The sequence below is a fragment of the Salmo salar genome, chromosome 21, assembly GCF_965601325.2.
Source record: "Salmo salar chromosome 21, fSalSal1, whole genome shotgun sequence".
Classification (NCBI taxonomy): Eukaryota; Metazoa; Chordata; class Actinopteri; order Salmoniformes; family Salmonidae; genus Salmo; species Salmo salar.
This window is the reverse complement of record NC_138311.1, coordinates 13,468,924-13,488,501: the sequence shown is the minus strand read 5'-3', so window position 1 is coordinate 13,488,501 and position 19,578 is coordinate 13,468,924. Positions and strand designations below refer to the sequence as shown.

Below are 19,578 nucleotides of genomic sequence, written 5' to 3'. Positions count from 1 at the left end.
TAATTGTTCAGTGCGTGAATGAAATTGAGAAAAGAGGATTGGAGGAGCAATATTATTCTCAATCTGGAATAGTTTCTATTCAGACACATTTATATTTGACTAGTTATCAACATGTTTGACTTCCTCCTCCCTCTGTTGTTGCAGAATGGCATTTAATGTGTTGCTGGGGGTGAGCGTATGGTGAAGGAGCATGCCCAGAGTGGATGAGATCCACATCATTTCCTGAGGAAACTGAAGGAGTCTCTCATCACCTTCAGGCTGCATAGAACCTTCATGGAGACCTGTGGTATGTGATCACTTTTAATGACAGGGTTGGGGTCAATTCGGAATTACTGAATTTAATGAAATTCAAACAATGAATTTGAATTGGCTACACCTCACAGCAAGCATAATTTGAATTGCATTTAAATTGAAGGAAACAGAATTGAATTCAAAGCAATTCAAACCAATTTAACTGAGATGTGAAACATGAAAGTCTCATTCAGTTGACAAATCTTTTATCACAAGGATAGGCCACAAGGATAGGCCACAACAAATATAGACTATGATGATGTGTAGAATAAATATGCCTTTTGAATTTTGTTTTACAGTCATCAGGGAGTTGTCAGATATTACAACAATAACCATCTACCCTAAATGGATCAGGTTAACGCATTCTCCAACACTTGGTACCTAAAGGTTTGCGAGGCGATTTTGAGATGCTCATTAAAAATCCATCCAAATGCACTGCATCAATCATTATATTCATGTAGATGACATAGCTCAGATACTTTAGTGCGGCTTCAAACCAGAGGCCAAATCACTGTAAATGTTTGAGTGCAACACTCAGAAATACTGCTTTACACACTCAGGGTCGAGTCCTAACTTCCACTTAATTCAAATGTTCACTTAGTCTCTCAGTGACATCCAAATGCATGGTTATAAAGTGAAAATTCTACTTAAGTGGAAGTTATGCTTTGGCCAACACAATGAACAGCCACAGGGTAATTTCTTAGGGTGTGACCAATTCAAAAATGTAATTGTAATTAAAGGACCCCCCAACCAGAGGAAGTTGCCGCCACTATTTTAACGTAATTTCCTGTCCTAGAGAGGAAATGCACGTTTAGGTTCCACCTTCGAATTCAGAATTGACCCTAACCCTGTTTAATGATAATCAATTACCCTATGGCTGTTTATAACTTCCACTTAAGTAGAATTTTCACTTTCTAGTCATGCATTTGGATGTCATTGGGAGACTAAGTGAAAATTTGAGTTGAGTGGAAGTTAGGATTCCTCCCTGAGTGTGTGAAGCAGGATTTCTGAGTGTTGCACGCAAAGTGATTTGGCCTCTGGTTTGAAGCCACACTAAAGTATCTGAACTATGTCATCTACATGAATATAATGATTGATGCAGTGCATTTGGCAGTAATACTCATGGATGGATTTTTAATGAGCATCTCAAAATCGCCTCGCAAACCTTTAGGTATCAAGCGCTGGAGAATGTTTACACTTAACCTCATCCATTCAGGGCAGATGGTTATTTCCTTGTTGTAATATGACTTCCTGATGACTGTAAAACTCCCTGATGACTGTAAAACAATCAACACTCAATATTTCTCCCAGCCCAGTTTGTCTACTTCCAGCATATTAATTTCAATCTTATTATATATGGTCTTGAGTGAAGAGTAAGTGGTAATTTGTGGCATGCTGGGAATGAGCCCATTTAAATCAGTCTCTCTTGCTCTCTGCCTCAAAGCCGATTGACTTCAGGACATAACACCAACCCTTTTGTAAATTGCATTGAGATGTCTGAAGGAGCCCAGGGCATATGCCATCCACAAAACGACTAATGCTACAAAGAACTATAATGTATCTCTAGAGGCCTTCTGAGTCATAATGGAGTGAGTGAATCAACGAAGAGATTATAATTGCCAGAGGGAGTGTAGATTTTGAGGTATAACGTTATTGTATGTCTCTCAGCATTTTTTCTGCTGTTCTTTGTCCTAAGGGCCTCACTGATGGGTTGTGTATCGCTTACAGATGATGACAACAGCGCAGCAATCATTTACCAGGCCATAGCAGATCTGCCAAAGCCTAACAGAGACACACTGGCTTTCCTCATGCTGTATCTGCAGAGGTAACACCTAAGGGTGATGGGATACCTCTCTGTGTCTTTAGAGTGATTATTATTTTTTCTCCCTGAGAGGGTACTATTTCCTCAACTTACAGTTCCATAAATGACGAATTCCATAACTTATCAGGAAATTGAGCAAAATTGGACAACTGAGATGCAGGTTATTGCAAGAGTAAACAGGAAGTTTATATTCAATAAGAGGTTAATGTCTTCTTAATAAGTTCATTGCACACTGCCTTACTGCCCACTGTTGAGTCCTGCAGAGCCCCTTGTGTCAAATAGACCAGAACAATTTGTCCAGGATGTTTGGACCAACCATTTTGGGACATGGAATGGCAGATCCCTTCCCCACGACCCTTATGAGAGAAACAAACACTAAGCCAAAGGTGGGCACTGTCTTGTGTATAAATGTCATGCAATTGTGATCTTCACTATTTCACAGTTTCAATATTAAAAAAATAAAAAATCCACATTGAGTATTTCCATTGATCTGGTCCTTTCAGTGCTGAAACATTTCTGCAATGTCACCCATGTAGACGCATGCAATATGTGTAATGCCTCTGCATTTGTGAACCAGGTTACTGTTGATTTCATCATCTCTCTCAGATCACAGGCTGAATGCTGTCGTTCCCTGCTGAGAACTGGAAACGCCACCTCATGGTGTAGAACCAGGTTATATCAGTGATCGATGCCAACGTCAGCCACAGCATAGACAGAGGTAAACAAACAACCTGGACGCCAACACTCAGCTGCTGTGTGCTATTGAAAAACTCAGTCAATGACTACTCAACAGAACCTTGCCGAAATGTAACTGGGGTCATGTGTCAGTTTTAATGTACATGATGCTGGATTATGACAAAAAGCTGAATCCTCATGGTGCCTCCAACACGTATCTACCATCTCTTCAGATCGTCTGTTTAACCCGCCGACTTCCCGAGCTGAGTAAATACCCTAAGACTCCTACCAGTGGTTCCCTGAAGGGCAGAATGAAGAATGCCTTCAATACGCAAGACCACTTTTTTTTTATTAAAATTGTTTTTGAAATCATAAATAATTTTGTGGATGGCATGACAATTTGCTACCTTTTCTCATTGTTCTTGTTAGAATTGAGTTTTTTGCAGTAGCAGGGCAAAGACACGGTTAAAAAGTTATTTACATCCCTCGACTGATATCACTGTGGTTTCCTGACTTCTTTGAATTGGATTAGTTTTGTGTGGATAGTTCAGTGGAATGAAGAACGTTGGTATGTTCTTGGGAAAATAAAAGCACTTCACATTTGACTACATATCTTTGTGTAAAAATGTTAAATATTATATGAAATGTTAAGTATTGTAAAAATGGAGTATGATGGGGAAGTGTACATTTGAGGAACTCTCAGCACTAATGCATGACAAACACAATTGGGTAGCTGTGATTGAATAAACTTCATTATGAAACATTTCTGCATGATCGTGAGAATCAATGTTTTTTTTATTAAACTTGGAACTGACGGTTGCAATTGTTACAAAAAACACTTTTAGTAATTAAAAGGTAAAAACTCACTCTGAACCATAAGTGATTAATTAAAGCCAAAATCATTCCATTTCTAAATGAGTCACGCGGGAACAAAATTGAATACTGGTTAACTATATCCCATTATGATTGTTATTTGTGACAAAGTACAGAATCGAAGGCCAGAATCTCCAGGTCACCTGTTATGTTCAAATTTCAAGCAAATATTTCTTGATTGCTATTTAAAAAGTGGAAACTGGCGATTGGTACATCCATTTTTGGACTTTTGCAGATTGCTCCTTTAATCAAAAGAAACATGAGACGGTCAACAATGTATTTCAGAGAAGAATGTCAGAATAACTCTTGCAATTAAAATGGTCACATTTTAAAATCAAAGCACTCATGTTAAAAGGCCCCCAAATTACCACTCATAATTAAACAGTTTGTAACCCATTCCTTTTATTTTGCAATCTTATAAAAAGTCTGCAGCTGATTAGTTTACATTTTCAGGATGTAATTTCTGAGTAACAAAAGGTTAGCACCACCACCTAAAGTAAATAATGCCAGCAACCCCATGCCAAAATATGACCATCATTTTATAATTCCCCTTACATGGTAGTGAATCCATCATACAGAGCTCATTATAGGGCTAGTGCAGAAATGTAACAGTTGAAATTAATTTTATAAAACGTACGTTTCATAAAAGTGGTGGGATGACATTCAGACGTGTCGAAGTAATCAAACCAACCAACGCTCATCATCAGCCTCCCAAAGCATCTCAAATGATGGTAACGTCAGTTAATGCATAAAGGCAAAACAAAACACACAATATCAAATCTAGAACTTTCCAAACACCTAAATAAGTGTCATCTCATTTTTATATATTTATCTTATGTACAATAACCCAGAGGCAGTGGCATTGTTCAAGCTAAAATCCTTCATTTGGTTTGACACTAAATGAACAGAGCACACAGAAAATTAACTACAATATAATTTGGTTTTTGAAGCTCCGGTTGAGGTCTTTGTATGGCAGAACAATTGAGTTGAGTATGATTACCTCGGCCGGGATAGTTACATTACAACCTGAAAAAAATTGCAATATTAAAACATTGTAATGGTTACATGCTCCAAAAATCAACATGTATCCAATACCCTTTTCACACTATTGCCCTGAAATGAACTGTGCTCAGATATTTCCTTTTCAGCTAGTCCTTTCCAGCACAGTTACAGCAACTACGGTGGATGCGTAACCAGCCCAGCGTTATACGTTTTAGGCAACTTACCAAGAATGGTGATTGATGGCGTGAGTTTTCCATCTCTGAAGAGTGTTTCACTATCTATTTTGGCATAGGGATCATTTGGATTGGGGTCACTGGGAGTTCCTTCAACTCTGGCCCACTTGCCAATAGTGCTGTCCCATCCCACTATACAGTTCAACACACAACTGTGATCCTAAAAGAACCATATGAAAATGGAATTAGGTCGGTGTCAATTATCAATCCTTTAAAACAAGTGGACATAATAAATAAAACATGATCTGTGAGCTATGATCAAGGGAAGAACAGCCATTTCAGCATTTATTTTTTGACTGAGGAACTGGCCAATTCTTTTCAAACAATAATTTGCCATAAAGGCAAGGTAGGCCACTAGTAACTGCTTGCCTGTAGAGTAGCCCCATGGAGAATGATGGACTCCCTCACTCGCACCCCAGCCCCGATGGTCACACCTGTGCCTATGGAGACGTTGGGACCCAACTATAGAAAGAGATTTATTTAGATGTTTTATTAGGTATCATTTATTGTCTTTTGTTGTTGTAGCATGTAGTGTCTTTGACTGTTGAGGAGTTGAATTGTATTGTGCAGTATATACACTACCGTTCAAAGGTTTGGGGTCACTTAGACATTACCTTGTTTTTGAAAGAAAAGCTAATTTATTGTCCATTAAAATAACATAACATTGATCAGAAATACAGTGTAGACATTGTTAATGTTGTAAATGACTATTGTAGCTGTAGCTATTGTAGCCAATTTCCTCCTACAACAGGACAATCACCCAAAGCACAGCTCCAAACTATGCAATAACTATTTAGAGAAGAAGCAGTCAGCTGGTATTCTGTCTATAGTGGCCAGCACAGTCACCAGATCTCAACCCTATTAAGCTGTTGTGGGAGCAGCTTGACCGTATGGTACGTAAGAAGTGCCCATCAAGCCAATCCAAGTTGTGGGAGGTGCTTCAGGAAGCATGGGGTGAAATCTTTTCAAAGAAAATGACATTTCTAAGTGATCACAAACTTTTGAATGGTAGTGTATGTAGGTAAGTAGTAAGAGCAAGGATAAGCACTTACCACTGCAGTAGGGTCAATATTGGCTGTTGGGTGAATGTAAACATTTCCTGGGACAACAAAAAATAAATAATTGGTATAAATACACTTGTAAAGACAGCCAAAAACTTCAAAAGGTAACAAAAAGGCAAGTACTGTACTATAACCTACCACTTATTCTAGGCCCTCCTTCCTTGTTTGTAGCCAGTCTTTCAGGGTGGGTTTTATGGTACTGGTTGAGGTACAAGCGACTGGCGTATATTGCAGACCTGTCTTTTTTTTTTTTTTTTTATACAAAAAGCAAATTGTCAATGTGGAAATGTAAGATGACTAAAGGTTAATAAACTCAGCAAAAAAGGGAGAAAAAAAAAGTCCCTTTTTCAGGACCCTGTCTTTCAAGGATAATTCGTAAAAATCCAAATAACTTCCCAAATCTTCATTGTAAAGGGTTTAAACACTGTTTCCCATGCTTGTTCAATGAACCATAAACAATTCATGAACATGCACCTGTGGAACGGTCATTAAGACAAACAGCTTAAAGGCGGTAGGCAATTAAGGTCACAGTTATGAAAACTTAGGACACTAAAGAGGCCTTCCTACTGACTCTGAAAAACACAAAAATAAAGATACCCAGGGTCCCTGCTCATCTGCGTGAACGTGGCTTAGGCATGCTGCAAGGAGGCATGAGGAATGCAGATGTGGCCAGGGCAATAAATTGCAATGTCTGTACTGTGAGACGCCGCTACAGGGAGACAGGACGGACAGCTGATCGTCCTCGCAGTGGCAGACCACATGTAAAACACCTGCACAGGTTCGGTACATCCAAACATCACACCTGTGGGATATGTACAGGATGCCAACAACAACTGCCCGAGTTACACCAAGAACACACAATCCCTCCATCAGTGCTCAGACTGTCCGCAATAGGCTGAGAGGCTGAACTGAGGGCTTGTAGGTCTGTTGTAGGGCAGGTCCTCACCAGACATCACCGGCAACAATGTCGCCTATGGGCACAAACCCACCGTCGCTGGACCAGACAGGACTGGCAAAAAAATGCTCTTCACTGACGAGTCACGGTTTTGTCTCACCAGGGGTGATGGTCAGATTCGCGTTTTTCGTCAAAGGAATGAGCGTTACACCGAGGCCTGTACTCTGAAGCGGGATCGATTTGGAGGTGGAAGGTCCGTCATGGTCTGGGGCGGTGTGTCACAGCATCATTAGACTGAGCTTGTCATCATTGCAGGCAATCTCAACGCTGTGCGTTACAGGGAAGACATCCTCCTCCCTCATGTGGTACCCATCCTGCAGGCTCATCCTAACATAACTAGCATGACAATGCCACCAGCCATACTGCTCATTCTGTGCGTGATTTCCTGCAAGACAGGAATGTCAGTGTTCTGCCATGGCCAGCGAAGAGCCCGGATCTCACGTCTGGGACCTGTTGGATCGGAGGGTGGGGGCTAGGGCCATCCCCCCCCAGAAATGTCCGGGAACTTGCAGATGCCTTGGTGGAAGAGTGGGGTAACATCTCACAGCAAGAACTGGCAAATCTGGTGCAGTCCATGAGGAGGAGATGCACTGCAGTACTTAATGCAGCTGGTGGTCACACCAGATACTGTTACTTTTGTCCCCCCCTTTATCAGGGACAAAATTATTCAATTTCTGTTAGTCACATGTCTGTGGAACTTGTTCAGTTTATGTCTCAGTTGTTGAATCTTGTTATGTTCATACAAATATTTACACATGTTAAGTTTGCTGAAAATAAACGCAGTTGACAGTGAGAGGATGTTTCTTTTTTTGCTGAGTTTATTTAGTTTAGAGTGATCAATGCAATGATTAGCATATTTTGAGTTTCTGTAATACACAATTTCCAGTGTTCTATTTGTAACTCTGGGTGCCTGTTATTGGTCACTAGACTAGAAGCTGAATGTTAGGGATTATTCTCATATCTGTTGATAGTGATTGCCACCAGACTGGAGGTACAAGGACAAAAGACACATTATGTATGGTTTTATTGTATTGATGACATTCGGTGAACACTGTATAGTTCTGTAGCAACTGACAAAGTCACTGCCTTCTGGTTTTTAGCTTTTACAAGCCTCTTGAACTGGCGTTTACAGAACATTTGGTGATTTCTGATTAAGATAAGGGCCTGCTCATAGAAGGCCAGTTAGACATTTTCCTGTGCCTGTTGCAGCTCTTAATAAAAAAAATCTATCCGGCTTATTACCTTTACCTATGACTGGTCTCCTTTTTGTTCACCTGTAAATTCCTATTACACAGATTCAGAAGATGGTTGAGTATCCTACTCCAACATCTTCAAGTCCCACTGACCACACAAGTTATTCAAAAGATTGAGACGACCTACTCACCCTGCAGATTTGATTTGGCTCCAGATGGCAGGTGTTTTGTAGACATAGAGCTTGCCCTGCCCAGCCAGGGCTGTGAAGATGTCCTGTTCTAACCGAATGGCCTCAGCCCGATGCCAGCCGTTGCCATTGGTCTGCTCGTCTCTGTGAGGAAGAGGCCAATCTATGAGACCATGCTCTTAACATTTGTCTCTGGCCACGTTTGTTTTGCATCATCCGGTAGCCACATTTTAGACCATTCAATTGGATTCAAAGTGATAACTCCACCCACCCACCCAGAGCACCGGGCAATGCAAAACAAGCGTGCTAAACAATTCTCTAGTACAGTGTTTTCTAAATGTTAGTTCACAACCACTTCTGATTGTATTGTGACCTAAGGCTAGCTTGAAGGTCACAAGAAAGTTTGAAAGACTTTAGATGGGTCATTAACAGCACCAAAGTCACCAAAAAGAGTTGTCAAAAAGAGTAATTGATTCACCATGTGCCCAAGGATACAGGGTGGATTGTTAAAAGTTGATAAAGCACAGTAGTATTAAAATGGATTGTGAAAGCAAAAGTAATTTGACAAAAGAGGGATCAGAGGCAACATGGTTGACTTGAGTAATGGAACACATACTCAAGGAAGTCCAAAAATATTCTTATATCAAGGTCACACCAATCCCTTTGAATGGGTCCAAATTTTATATTTAAATATTTGATTGTGTGATTTACTACTAACAATTGTATAAATGTGTATGCCAACTCCTTCAATCTTGACAAATGACGATGATGTGCACATCAAAAGATAAGTGAGTGTGTGGCAAAAAAACCTTCCAAAACACACCTTGAGAGTGATTTATCACCCCATGTGCTAATACTGTGACTCAATGAAGAGATACGCTATTTAGATAGATATTTTTGTGTGACGTATTTGATTAATGCGTATCTCTACTCTAAAACCACACTGTGCAGTGGCCTAGTTGTACCGACTTACCCCTCATATGGATATCTGGTGATGGGGGACGGGAAACAGAATGATGGCAGGAAAGGGAAAAAGACAAATGAGGAGAAACAAGGATAGGAAATTATCAAATTTGCATGCACCACTCCCACACATAGAGATCCTAGGATCTCCCATGATAGGATCCCTGAGGGATCCCTCCCACTCACAACAGCATGTCCTGCTGGTTCTTCTGGAAGACTGCCCCAATGTGTTGGAAGATCTCCGGGGTAAACAGGTAGATTCCACAGTTGATGATGTCACTCACAAAAGTGCTAGGCTTCTCCACATAATGTAAAACCTGAAATAAGAGCAAGAGAAATACTTTCTGGATGAAGTAATAACAGTCAAAATTGTAAATATATAAGCGCGACTAAAATGTGCTGCATCACCTCATTCGTTTGCTGGTTTTCCACGATACAGCCATAATTCATGGACTGCTTTCTGTTTGCCTGCAAAATAAAGAAGAAAAATAAAACAAGTGAAAGACAAATAATGATATCCCATGGTCTCCAAGCAAATTCCCAACTTTTCCCTTTATTGTTGAAGGCTTAAGCCATAGAAATCATGGACGTCTCCTCACAGTTGTCCCCAGGATGACGAAACTGCTAGCCTCTCCGTGTTCCTTCTGGAAGTTGAGCATCTCTGGTAGAGGAAACTCGGAGCACACGTCAGCATTCATAATGAAGAATGCCTCAGGGCCACCAGATAGAATCTGATCTCTGAAATGGTAGATGCCGCCTCCAGTGCCCAAAGCAGCATACTCCTGCAAATACCTACATAGTTTCAACAAGTTTATCAATTAGACTACTGTCCATCCATGTGTTCTATGCTTTGTCTTATTATGACAACGTTGATACAAAATTACTATGATCCTCTCCTTTACCTGATTGAGATTTTGAATTCCTGCTGTGCGCTACACATGAATCTGGTAAGTTCTTCATTTGGCTGGTAAAAGCCAATTAGCAAAATCTCCTTCATATTTGGCACCTATGGGAAAAATGCAAACCATGTTTCTTTCTACCAATGATGAAGATAAGAGAGGGACATTTATTATTTTGTCAGTGCTAACCTACCTTTGCACATTCTTCAACGTGATGCTGAAGCATGGGCACACCAGCCACTGGAAACAAGGGTTTCGGGACCTCAAAGGACAATGGTCGAAATCGTGTACCTGTATGACAAGAACGGCAAAAGTCACCTGCTCAGTTGATTCTAATTACATTTTGATGACCTGTCTATCCTCAATCAGCACGCCAGTTCTTTCTGGAAATAATTAGAAGATACCTTGGGAAAAGTAAAGAAGCTATACTATCCTAGATTCTATTCTATGGAGTTGAAAGCACCCCTATTCTTTTATTTTCTATTCTATTTTGGCCTAGTGTTGAAAGCTCCCAACTTGTTCAATGTGACAATTCAAGTATCTAGCACAGAATGTCTATGCCAGGCTATCTTGACAGCTTGCTGTCAGCCCTTTTTCGACAACGCTTATCAGCAAAATTCTTAGATATGGCAAGCTGCACCTGAGGGTTTCCATGATCACGCCACGTCATTCATTAGCCTACAACTAGGGTGTATTCATTATGCAGATTATCTTGCAAAACGTTTTGCTCCAAACGCTCAACAACGTGACGGAGAAGCGGTTTTCTTAAACGTAAATTGTCGTTCATTTTAATTGTATGGTTTCCACGCGTTGCCATTAAAATCTGTAATAGTCTGCGAAGTATTTGGCACAAGCAACTATAGATTCGGCCATGCGGTGAAGTTGAGTGAAGTCCGCTTTTTTTTTATGAAGAGAGACACGACTTAACTTCAACTTCCGTTTGTGAACCAAACGGAACTCAACAGCGTTTGGAATAAACTGTTTCTGTTGCAAAAAGTTTTGTAACAGAATTGTCGTAACGAATACACCCCTAGGCTAGCCCTTCAGAGCCAGGCTAGCTAACAGCTAGCTAGATATGTGGCTCTAGATAGCAGAACTGGAGGAATTAACATTTATGAATTTGCAAATTAGTAATTTACTTAACACTCACCTTTCTGTGGGCCTCCAATGAGAATCACAGATTTCAGCATCTTGAATTTGTTGTAGCTAACGTTAGCTGTCTACTAGTAATCTGGATCAAATCCTGACTTTCTTGTCTTCTTCCTGTTTGTTTGTTTTTGCTTAATACGTCATCACGCAAAACTGAGGATTGTGGGAAGTAGTGTTTTGCCATATCAGAGGCATATCAAATAATGAGTGGATGAATGCTGTAATGTTATATTCTGCTAGTTGTGACATGAATTATATTTTATTGTAAAACTTTAATGGGGGGATTACAGGAATTTATCCTGCTCACCATATTCTCTTCTTCCCACTACTAGGATTCCTTCATGTCTCTCCAAAGCCAGTTCAAATCAGGTCAAACACCTGCTTCACATTGATACCTGTTGTTTCACATCATATTTATGCATGAAAAATGCCCAACGTCAAAGAAGATCATGAACTTCAATAAAAGAGAACTACACATAAACAGATACAATAACAGAGGAGTTTACTTTCTTATTTGCTCATTAAAATGTAACCTGCAGTAAAATAATCTCCCAAGCGGTTTCTAAAGCACATCTTTTCCACATTAACTATACCATATGCAAATCCACAGATAGTGTTTGTATCAAACGAATGGAACACCATACTCTGCAATAATCATAAAATGAGATGCTCCGATACGAGTCTCTTTGGAGAAGTTAGGCCTCTTCAGCACTCCAAATGTGCAATTAGAGAGACATGCTTAGAGCAGCAGTAAGCATGAGGTTGGATCTGCTGCTATTCTTAACTCCTAAAGCATGTCATATATGACTTGAATTTGAATAAACCAGCACATGTAAAGTACTCTATCTACCCATTTCCCTACCCTTCACAAGAACAAAATGATTAACCACTAGGGTGCAGTAGCATAATAAGATTATGACATTTCAGGATGGCAGTAGTGCATAAGTTTAGTTAACGACAATGCAAAAAGTCACCTCCAAAATGTTTGGCACCTATGATAAAGATGAACAAAAAAATATAATACCAGTAGTAAGCTGTCATTTTCTAACATGTGGGATTCTATTTTTCTCTATAAATGATTCAATGGAATTAAACAAAATTAAACATCTCAAATAAAATTTGTAAAAGTAGCCAAAAACGAAGTGTCATAATTATTGGCACCCCTGTTTTCAATACTTTGTGCACTGAGACTTTTCTATAATGTTTTATGAGATTGGAGAACACATTGGGACAGATCTTAGACCATTCCTCGATACAGAATATTTCCAGATCCTTGATATCCTTTGGTCTGCGTTTAATGACTGCCCTCTTCAATTCAAACCACAGGTTTTTAATGGGGTACAAGTCAGGAGAATAAGATGGCCATTGCGAAATGTTTATTTTGTTGTCAACTAACCATTTCTTTGTGGGTTTTCATGTGTGCTTGGGGGTCATTTTCTTGCTGGAAGATTCACTTGCGGCCAAGTTTTAGCCTCCTTTTTAAATAAACTGTCATTTTTGGGCACATTCTTACCATAATTCTGTAAACAATTTAAGATCTTCATACTGTATATCTGGTACACCTGCGTCATTTGGTTTTGTATTCTACATCACTGTAAATATATATACACACACACTACCTTTCAAAAGTTTGGGGTCACTTAGAAATGTTCTTGTTTTTTAAAGAAAAGCACATTTCAAAAAACGCTGTGATCTCATACAAACACCAGTCTCAACTTCAACAGTGAAGAGACGTTGTACCAGATCTTCAGTTTCTTGGCAATTTCTCACATGGAATAGCCTTCATTTCTCAGAACAAGAATAGACTGATGAGTTTCAGAAGAAAGGTCTTTGTTTCTGGCCATTTTGAGCCTGTAATCGAACCCACAAATGCTGATGATCCAGATACTCAACTAGTCTAAAGAAGGCCAGTTTTATTGCTTCTTTAATCAGAACAACAGTTTTCAGCTGTGCTAACATAATTTGCAAAAGGGGTTTCTAATGATCAATTAGCGTTTTAAAATGATGAACTTGGATTAGCTAACACAACATGCAATTGGAACACAGGACTGATGGATGCTGATAATTGGCCTCTTTACGCCTATGTAGATATTCCATAAAAAAAATCTGCCGTTTCCAGCTACAATAGTCATTTACAACATTAACAATGTCTACACTGTATTTCTGATGTTATTTTGAAAGATAATTGCTTTTCTTTCAAAAGCAAGGACATTTCTAAGTGACCCCCAACTTCTGAATGGTAGTGTATATACAGTTGAAGTTGTAAGTTTACATACACTTAGGTTGGAGTCATTAAAAAGTGTTTCTCAACCACTCCACAAAATTCTTGTTAACAAGCTACAGTTTTGGCAAGTCGGTTAGGTCATCTACATTGTGCATGACATACTCATTTTTCCAACAATTGTTTACAGACAGATTATTTCAATTATAATTCACTGTATCACAATTCCAGTGTGTCAGAAGTTTACATACACTAAGTTGACTGTGCCTTTAAACAGCTTGGAAAATTCCAGAAAATGATGCCATGGATTTAGAAGCTTCTGATAGGCTAATTGACATCATTTGAGTCAATTGGAGGTGTACCTGTGGATGTATTTCAAGGCCTAGCTTCAAACTTTGCTTGACATCATGGGAAAATCAAAAGAAATCAGCCAAGACCTCAGAAAAAAAATTGTAGACCTCCACAAGTCTGGTTCATCCTTGGGAGCAATTTCCAAATGCCTGAAGGTACCACGTTCATCTGTACAAACAATAGTACGCAAGTCTAAACAGCAAAGGACCTTGTGAAGATGCTGGAGGAAACAGGTACAAAAGTATCTATATCCACAGTTAAACAAGTCTTATATCGACATAACCTGATAGGACACTCAGCAAGGAAGAAGCAACTACTCCAAAACCCCGATTAAAAAGCCAGACGACGGTTTGCAACTGCACATTTGGATAAAGATCGTACTTTTTGGAGAAATGACCTCTGGTCTGATGAAACAAAAATAGAACTGTTTGGCCATAATGACCATTGTTATGTTTGGAGGAAAAAGGGGGAGGCTTGCAAGCTGAAGAACACCATCCCAACCGTGAAGCACAGGGGTGGCAGCATCACGTTGTGGGGGTGCTTTTATGCAGGAGGGACTGGTGTACTTCACAAAATAGATGGCATCATGAGGAGGGGAATTATGTGGATATATTGAAGCAACATCTCAAGGCATCAGTCAGGAAGTTAAAGCTTGGTCCCAAATGGGTCTTCCAAATGGACAATGACCCCAAGTATACTTCCAAAGTTGTGGCAAAATGGCTTAAGGACAACAAAGTCAAGGTATTGGAGTGGCCATCACAAAGCCCTGACTTCAATCCTATAGAAAATATGTGGGCAGACCTGAAAATGTGTGTGCGAGCAAGGAGGCCTACAAACCTGACTCAGTTACACCAGCTCTGTCAGGAGGAATGGGCCAAAATTCACCCAAAGTTTTGTGGGAAGCTTGTGGAAGGCTACCTGGAATGTTTGACCCAAGTTTAAAGGAAATGTAAATGCAATGCTACCAAATACTAATTGAGTGTATGTAAACTTCTGACCCACTGGGAATGTGATGAAAGAAATAAAAGCTGAAATAAATCATTCTCTCTACTATTATTCTGACATTTCACATTCTTAAAATAAAGTGGTGATCCTAACTGGCCTAAGACAGGGAATTTTCAAAAGCAAGGAAATATTTGGCTAAGGTGTATTCCGACTTCAACTGTATATATTGTGGCGTACAGCAGGTCAGCCACCAGGGGGAGACTCATTGAGGCCTGGTGACAGACAGAGTATACATCACGAGGCAATGGCTCCATCTGCTGGACATGCCAGGTCTCGACGGGCTCTCCGGCCAGGACTAATTGGGGCTGATTCTGAGCTGGTGAGTAGTCAAGGGCTGATTGCTCACCAGCTGTGCAAGGCCCATGAAGCTGCCAGAAGGGCAGCACACAAGGGAGAGCAGGGGAAGAAAGGACTCCCGTATAGTTGAGGACGGTTGCAGAGGTATGTGCAGGGAGTTCAGTTTTTGTGCCCAACAGGAGACAGCAAGACCCGGAGCCCAGAAGACGGTATCTGGGAGAAGGTCTCATGGGGGAGACCTATCCTTTTCTTTTTGATTTATTATTTAAATAAACACCCTTGAAACCGAGCTAATCATACTCTGTCCGTGTCTGATCTGTTTTAACGTCTTGACCAAACCCCTAGTCTGCCACTATATATATATATATATATATATATAAAACTCAGCAAAAAAAGAAACGTCTCTTTTTCAGGACCCTGTCTTTCAAAGATAATTCGTAAAAATCCAAATAACTTCACAGATCTTTATTGTAAAGGGTTTAAACACTGTTTCCCATGTTTGTTCAATGAACCGTAAACAATTAACTTCTATGGGCTACGTGGGACGCTAGCGGGACAGAGCCAGTGAAATATCAGAGCGGCAAATTCAAAAACAACAAAATGTCATAATTCAACTTTCTCAAACATACAACTATTTTACACCATTTTAAAGATACACTTCTCCTTGATGTAATCACATTGTCCGATTTCAAAAAGGCTTTACAGCGAAAGCAAAACATTAGATTATGTTAGGAGAGTACATAGACAAAAATAATCACACAGCCATTTTCCAAGCAAGGACGTGTCAATAAAACCCAAAACACAGCTAAATGAAGCACTAACCTTTGACAATCTTCATCAGATGACAGTCCTAGGACATTATGTTACACAAAACATGTATGTTTTGTTCGATAAAGTTCATATTTATATCCAAAAACAGCATTTTACATTGGCGCGTGATGTTCAGAAACTCTATTCCCACCAAAATGTCCGGTGAATGTGCACATCAATTTACAAAAATACTCATCATAAACGTTGACAAAATATATAACAATTATTTAAAGAATTATAGATGGACTACTCCTGGATGCAACCGCGGTGTCAGATTTTAAAATAGCTTTACGGAGAAAGCACATTTTTCAATATTCTGAGTATATAGCTCAAACATCACGGCGAGCTATTCAGACACCCGCCAAGTTCGAGGCAATCTAAACTCAGAATTAGTATTAGAAATATTCTCTTACCTTTTCTGATCTTCGTCAGAATGCACTCCCAGGGCTGCTACTTCCACAAGAAATGTTGTTTTTGTTCGAAATAATCCATATTTATGTACAAATACCTCTGGTTTGTTCGTGCGTACAGATCACTTATCCAAAGTCATAACGCGCGAGCGCGGAACCAGAGACGAAAAGTCAAAATGTTCCATTACCGTACTTAGAAGCATGTCAAACGCTGTTTAAAATCAATCTTTATGGTATTTTTAACGTAAAATTGTGATAATATTCCAACCGGACAATAGCATATTCATTCAAGAAGAAAAAGAAGGAACGGTGCGCTCGTGTGACCACGCATATCCAATCCCTTTGTTGCCAGGCAGACCACTCAGTAACTGAGCTCCTATTATCTGCCCAGTGACAGGAGAATGCTCAAACCACTTTCTGAAGGCTGTTGACAGCCAATGGAAGCCTTAGGAAGTGCATAGTCCCCCACAGACACTGGAGTTTCGATAGAGAATCAAAGGAAAAACTACAATTCTCAGACTTTCCACTTCCTGCTTGGATTTGTTTCAGGTTTTTGACTGCCATATGAGTTCTGTTATACTCACAGACACCATTCAAACAGTTTTAGAAACTTCAGAGTGTTTTCTATCCAAATCTACTAATAATATGCATATTCTAGTAGTAACCTGTTTAAATTGGGTACGTTTTTCATCCGGCCATGAAAATACTGCCCCCTAGCCCAGACAGGTTAATGAACATGCACCTGTGGAACGGTCGTTAAGACACTAACAGCTTACAGGCGGTAGGCAATTACGGTCACAGTTATGATGACTTAGGGCACTAAAGAGGCCTTTCTAATGACTCTGAAATACACCAAAATAAAGATGCCCAGGGTCCCTGCTCATCTGTGTGAACGTGCCTTAGGCATGTTGCAAGGAGGCATGAGGACTGCAGATGTGGCCAGGGCAATAAATTGCGATGTCCGTACTGTGAGACGCCTAAGACAGCGCTACAGAGAGACAGGACGTACAGCCGATCGTCCTCGCAGTGGCAGACTACGTGTAACAACACCTGCACAGGATTGGTACATCCGAACATCACACCTGCGGGACAGGTACAGGATGGCAACAACTGCCCGAGTTACACCAGGAACTCACAATTCCTCCATCAGTGCTCAGACTGTCCGCAATAGGTTGAGAGAGGCTGGACTGAGGGCTTGTAGGCCTGTTGTAAGGCAGGTTCTCACCAGACATCACAGGCAACAACGTCGGCTATGGGCACAAACCCATTGTCGCTGGACCAGACAGGACTGGCAAAAAGTGCTCTTCACTGACGAGACGCGATTTTGTCTCACCAGGGGTGATGGTCGGATGCGCGTTTATCGTCAAAGGAATGAGCATTACACCGAGGCCTGTCCTCTGGAGCGGGATCGATTTGGAGGTGGAGGGTCCATCATGGTTTGGGGCGGTGTGTCACAGCAGCATCGGACTGAGCTTGTTGTCATTGCAGGCAATCTCAATGCTGTGCATTACAGGGAAGACATCCTTCTCCCTCATGTGGTACCCTTCCTGCAGGCTCATCCTGACATGACCCTCCAGCATGACAATGCCACCAGCCATACTGGTCGTTCTGTGTGTGATTTCCTGCAAGACAGGAATGTCAGTGTTCTTCCATGGCGAGACAAAGAGCCCGGATCTCAATCCCACTGTGCACGTCTGGGACCTGTTGGATCGGAGGGTGAGGGCTAGGGCTAGGGCCATTCCCCCCAGAAATGTCCTGGAACTTGCAGATGCCTTGGTGGAAGAGTGGGGTAACATCTCACAGCAAGAACTGGCAAATCTGGTGCAGTCCATGAGGTGAAGATGCACTGCAGTACTTAATGCAGCTGGTACACCAGATACTGTTACTTTTGATTCAAATTATTTTGACATGATTACTTAAACAACATTTTTCTGAGCAATTATATTAGTATAAAATTTGAATTTCACAATGTTATTTTGCATACAATATAGTTTAGGATTACTATTGTTTTAATTTGAGGTGACTGTTAGGTGACTAAAGAAAAGATGAAAATGCAACAAATACATCAAATCTTTATTACAATAAAATCCTGTTCATTTTCATCAAATAACCAGTGCTGTCAATTTTGTAGGTTTAAATATCAAACGTATCACTGGTAACTTGTAATTGACTCGTTCAATGCAATATAAATGATGTCTAATTTGTTGGGTAATATGTTCAGAAGTGTTGTAGGCATTATTCACCAATATAAAAAAGATTGAATATTTTTATAAACTAGAGGGTTTATGTTCAGTACCAGTCTAAAGTTTGGACACACCTACTCATTCAAGGGTTTCTTTATTTTTACTATTTTCTACAATGTACAATAAAAGTTAATACATCAAAACTATGAAATAACACATATGGAATCATTTAGTTAAACAAATGAAAATATATTTTATATTTGAGATTCTTGAAAGTGCCCACCCTTTGCCTTGATGACAGCTTTGCACACTCTTCTCTCAACCACCTGGAATGCATTTCAATTAACAGGTGTGCCTTGTTAAAAATTAATTTGTGGAATTTCTTTCCTTCTTAATGTGTTTGAGCCAATCAGTTGTGTTGTGACAAGGTAGGGTTGGTATACAGAAGATAGCCCTGTTTGGTAAAAGACCAAGTCCATATTATGGCAAGAACATCTCAAATAAGCAAAGAAAAATGGCAGCCCATCATTACATTAAGACATGAAGGTCAGTCAATGCGGAAAATTTCAAGACCTTTGAAAGTTTCTTCAAGTGCAGTAGCAAAAAACATCAAGCGCTATGATGAAATTGGCTCTCATGAGGACCGCCACAGGAAAGGAAGACCCAGAAGTTACCTCTGCGGCACAGGATAAGTTCATTGGAGTTAACTGCACCTCAGATTGCAGCCCAAATAAATGCTTTACAGAGTTCAAAGTAACAGACACAACTCAACATCAACTCTTCAGGCGAGACTGTGTGAATCAGGCCTTCATGGTTGAATTGCTGCAAAGAAACCACTATTAAAGGACATCAATAATAAGAAGAGACTTCCTTGGGCCAAGAAACACGAGCAATGGACATTAGACCGGTGGAAATCTGTCCTTTGGTCTGATGAGTGCAAATTTGAGATTTTTGGTTCCAACCGCCATGTCTTTGTAAGACACAGTAGGTGAACGGA

At 40.2% G+C, this 19,578-nt stretch overlaps 1 protein-coding gene across 2 annotated transcripts; it reads right to left on the bottom strand.

The window, feature by feature from the left end:
* Window positions 1-3,562: 3,562 nt before the first annotated feature.
* On the bottom strand, window positions 3,563-11,443 carry LOC106581839 (mannose-1-phosphate guanylyltransferase regulatory subunit alpha-A). 2 transcript variants are annotated; one of them, XM_014164245.3, is made up of 13 exons: window positions 11,306-11,443; window positions 10,349-10,446; window positions 10,159-10,262; window positions 9,856-10,048; window positions 9,665-9,724; window positions 9,443-9,573; window positions 9,267-9,281; window positions 8,297-8,437; window positions 6,096-6,193; window positions 5,949-5,995; window positions 5,266-5,358; window positions 4,888-5,056; window positions 3,563-4,687 (listed from the first exon to the last, which is right to left on the bottom strand). In XM_014164245.3, exons 1-13 carry the CDS (start codon window positions 11,343-11,345, stop codon window positions 4,587-4,589), a joined length of 1,290 nt encoding a protein of 429 aa, XP_014019720.1. In that variant the 5' UTR covers window positions 11,346-11,443; the 3' UTR covers window positions 3,563-4,586. The 2 variants fall into 2 exon arrangements, with proteins under 2 accessions (XP_014019720.1, XP_014019721.1); XM_014164246.3 differs by lacking the exon at window positions 9,267-9,281.
* Between the last annotated feature and the right edge of the window lie 8,135 nt (window positions 11,444-19,578).

Excerpts from the sequence above, each read along its gene's own strand:
- LOC106581839 (XM_014164245.3), bottom strand. The coding sequence starts at position 11,345 with ATGCTGAAATCTGTGATTCTCATTGGAGGCCCACAGAAAG. Across the intron at positions 10,447-11,305 it reads CATTGGAGGCCCACAGAAAG|GTACACGATTTCGACCATTG; the intron begins GTGAGTGTTAAG and ends CTTGTCATACAG. Across the intron at positions 5,359-5,948 it reads ATATTGACCCTACTGCAGTG|TTGGGTCCCAACGTCTCCAT; the intron begins GTAAGTGCTTAT and ends CTCTTTCTATAG.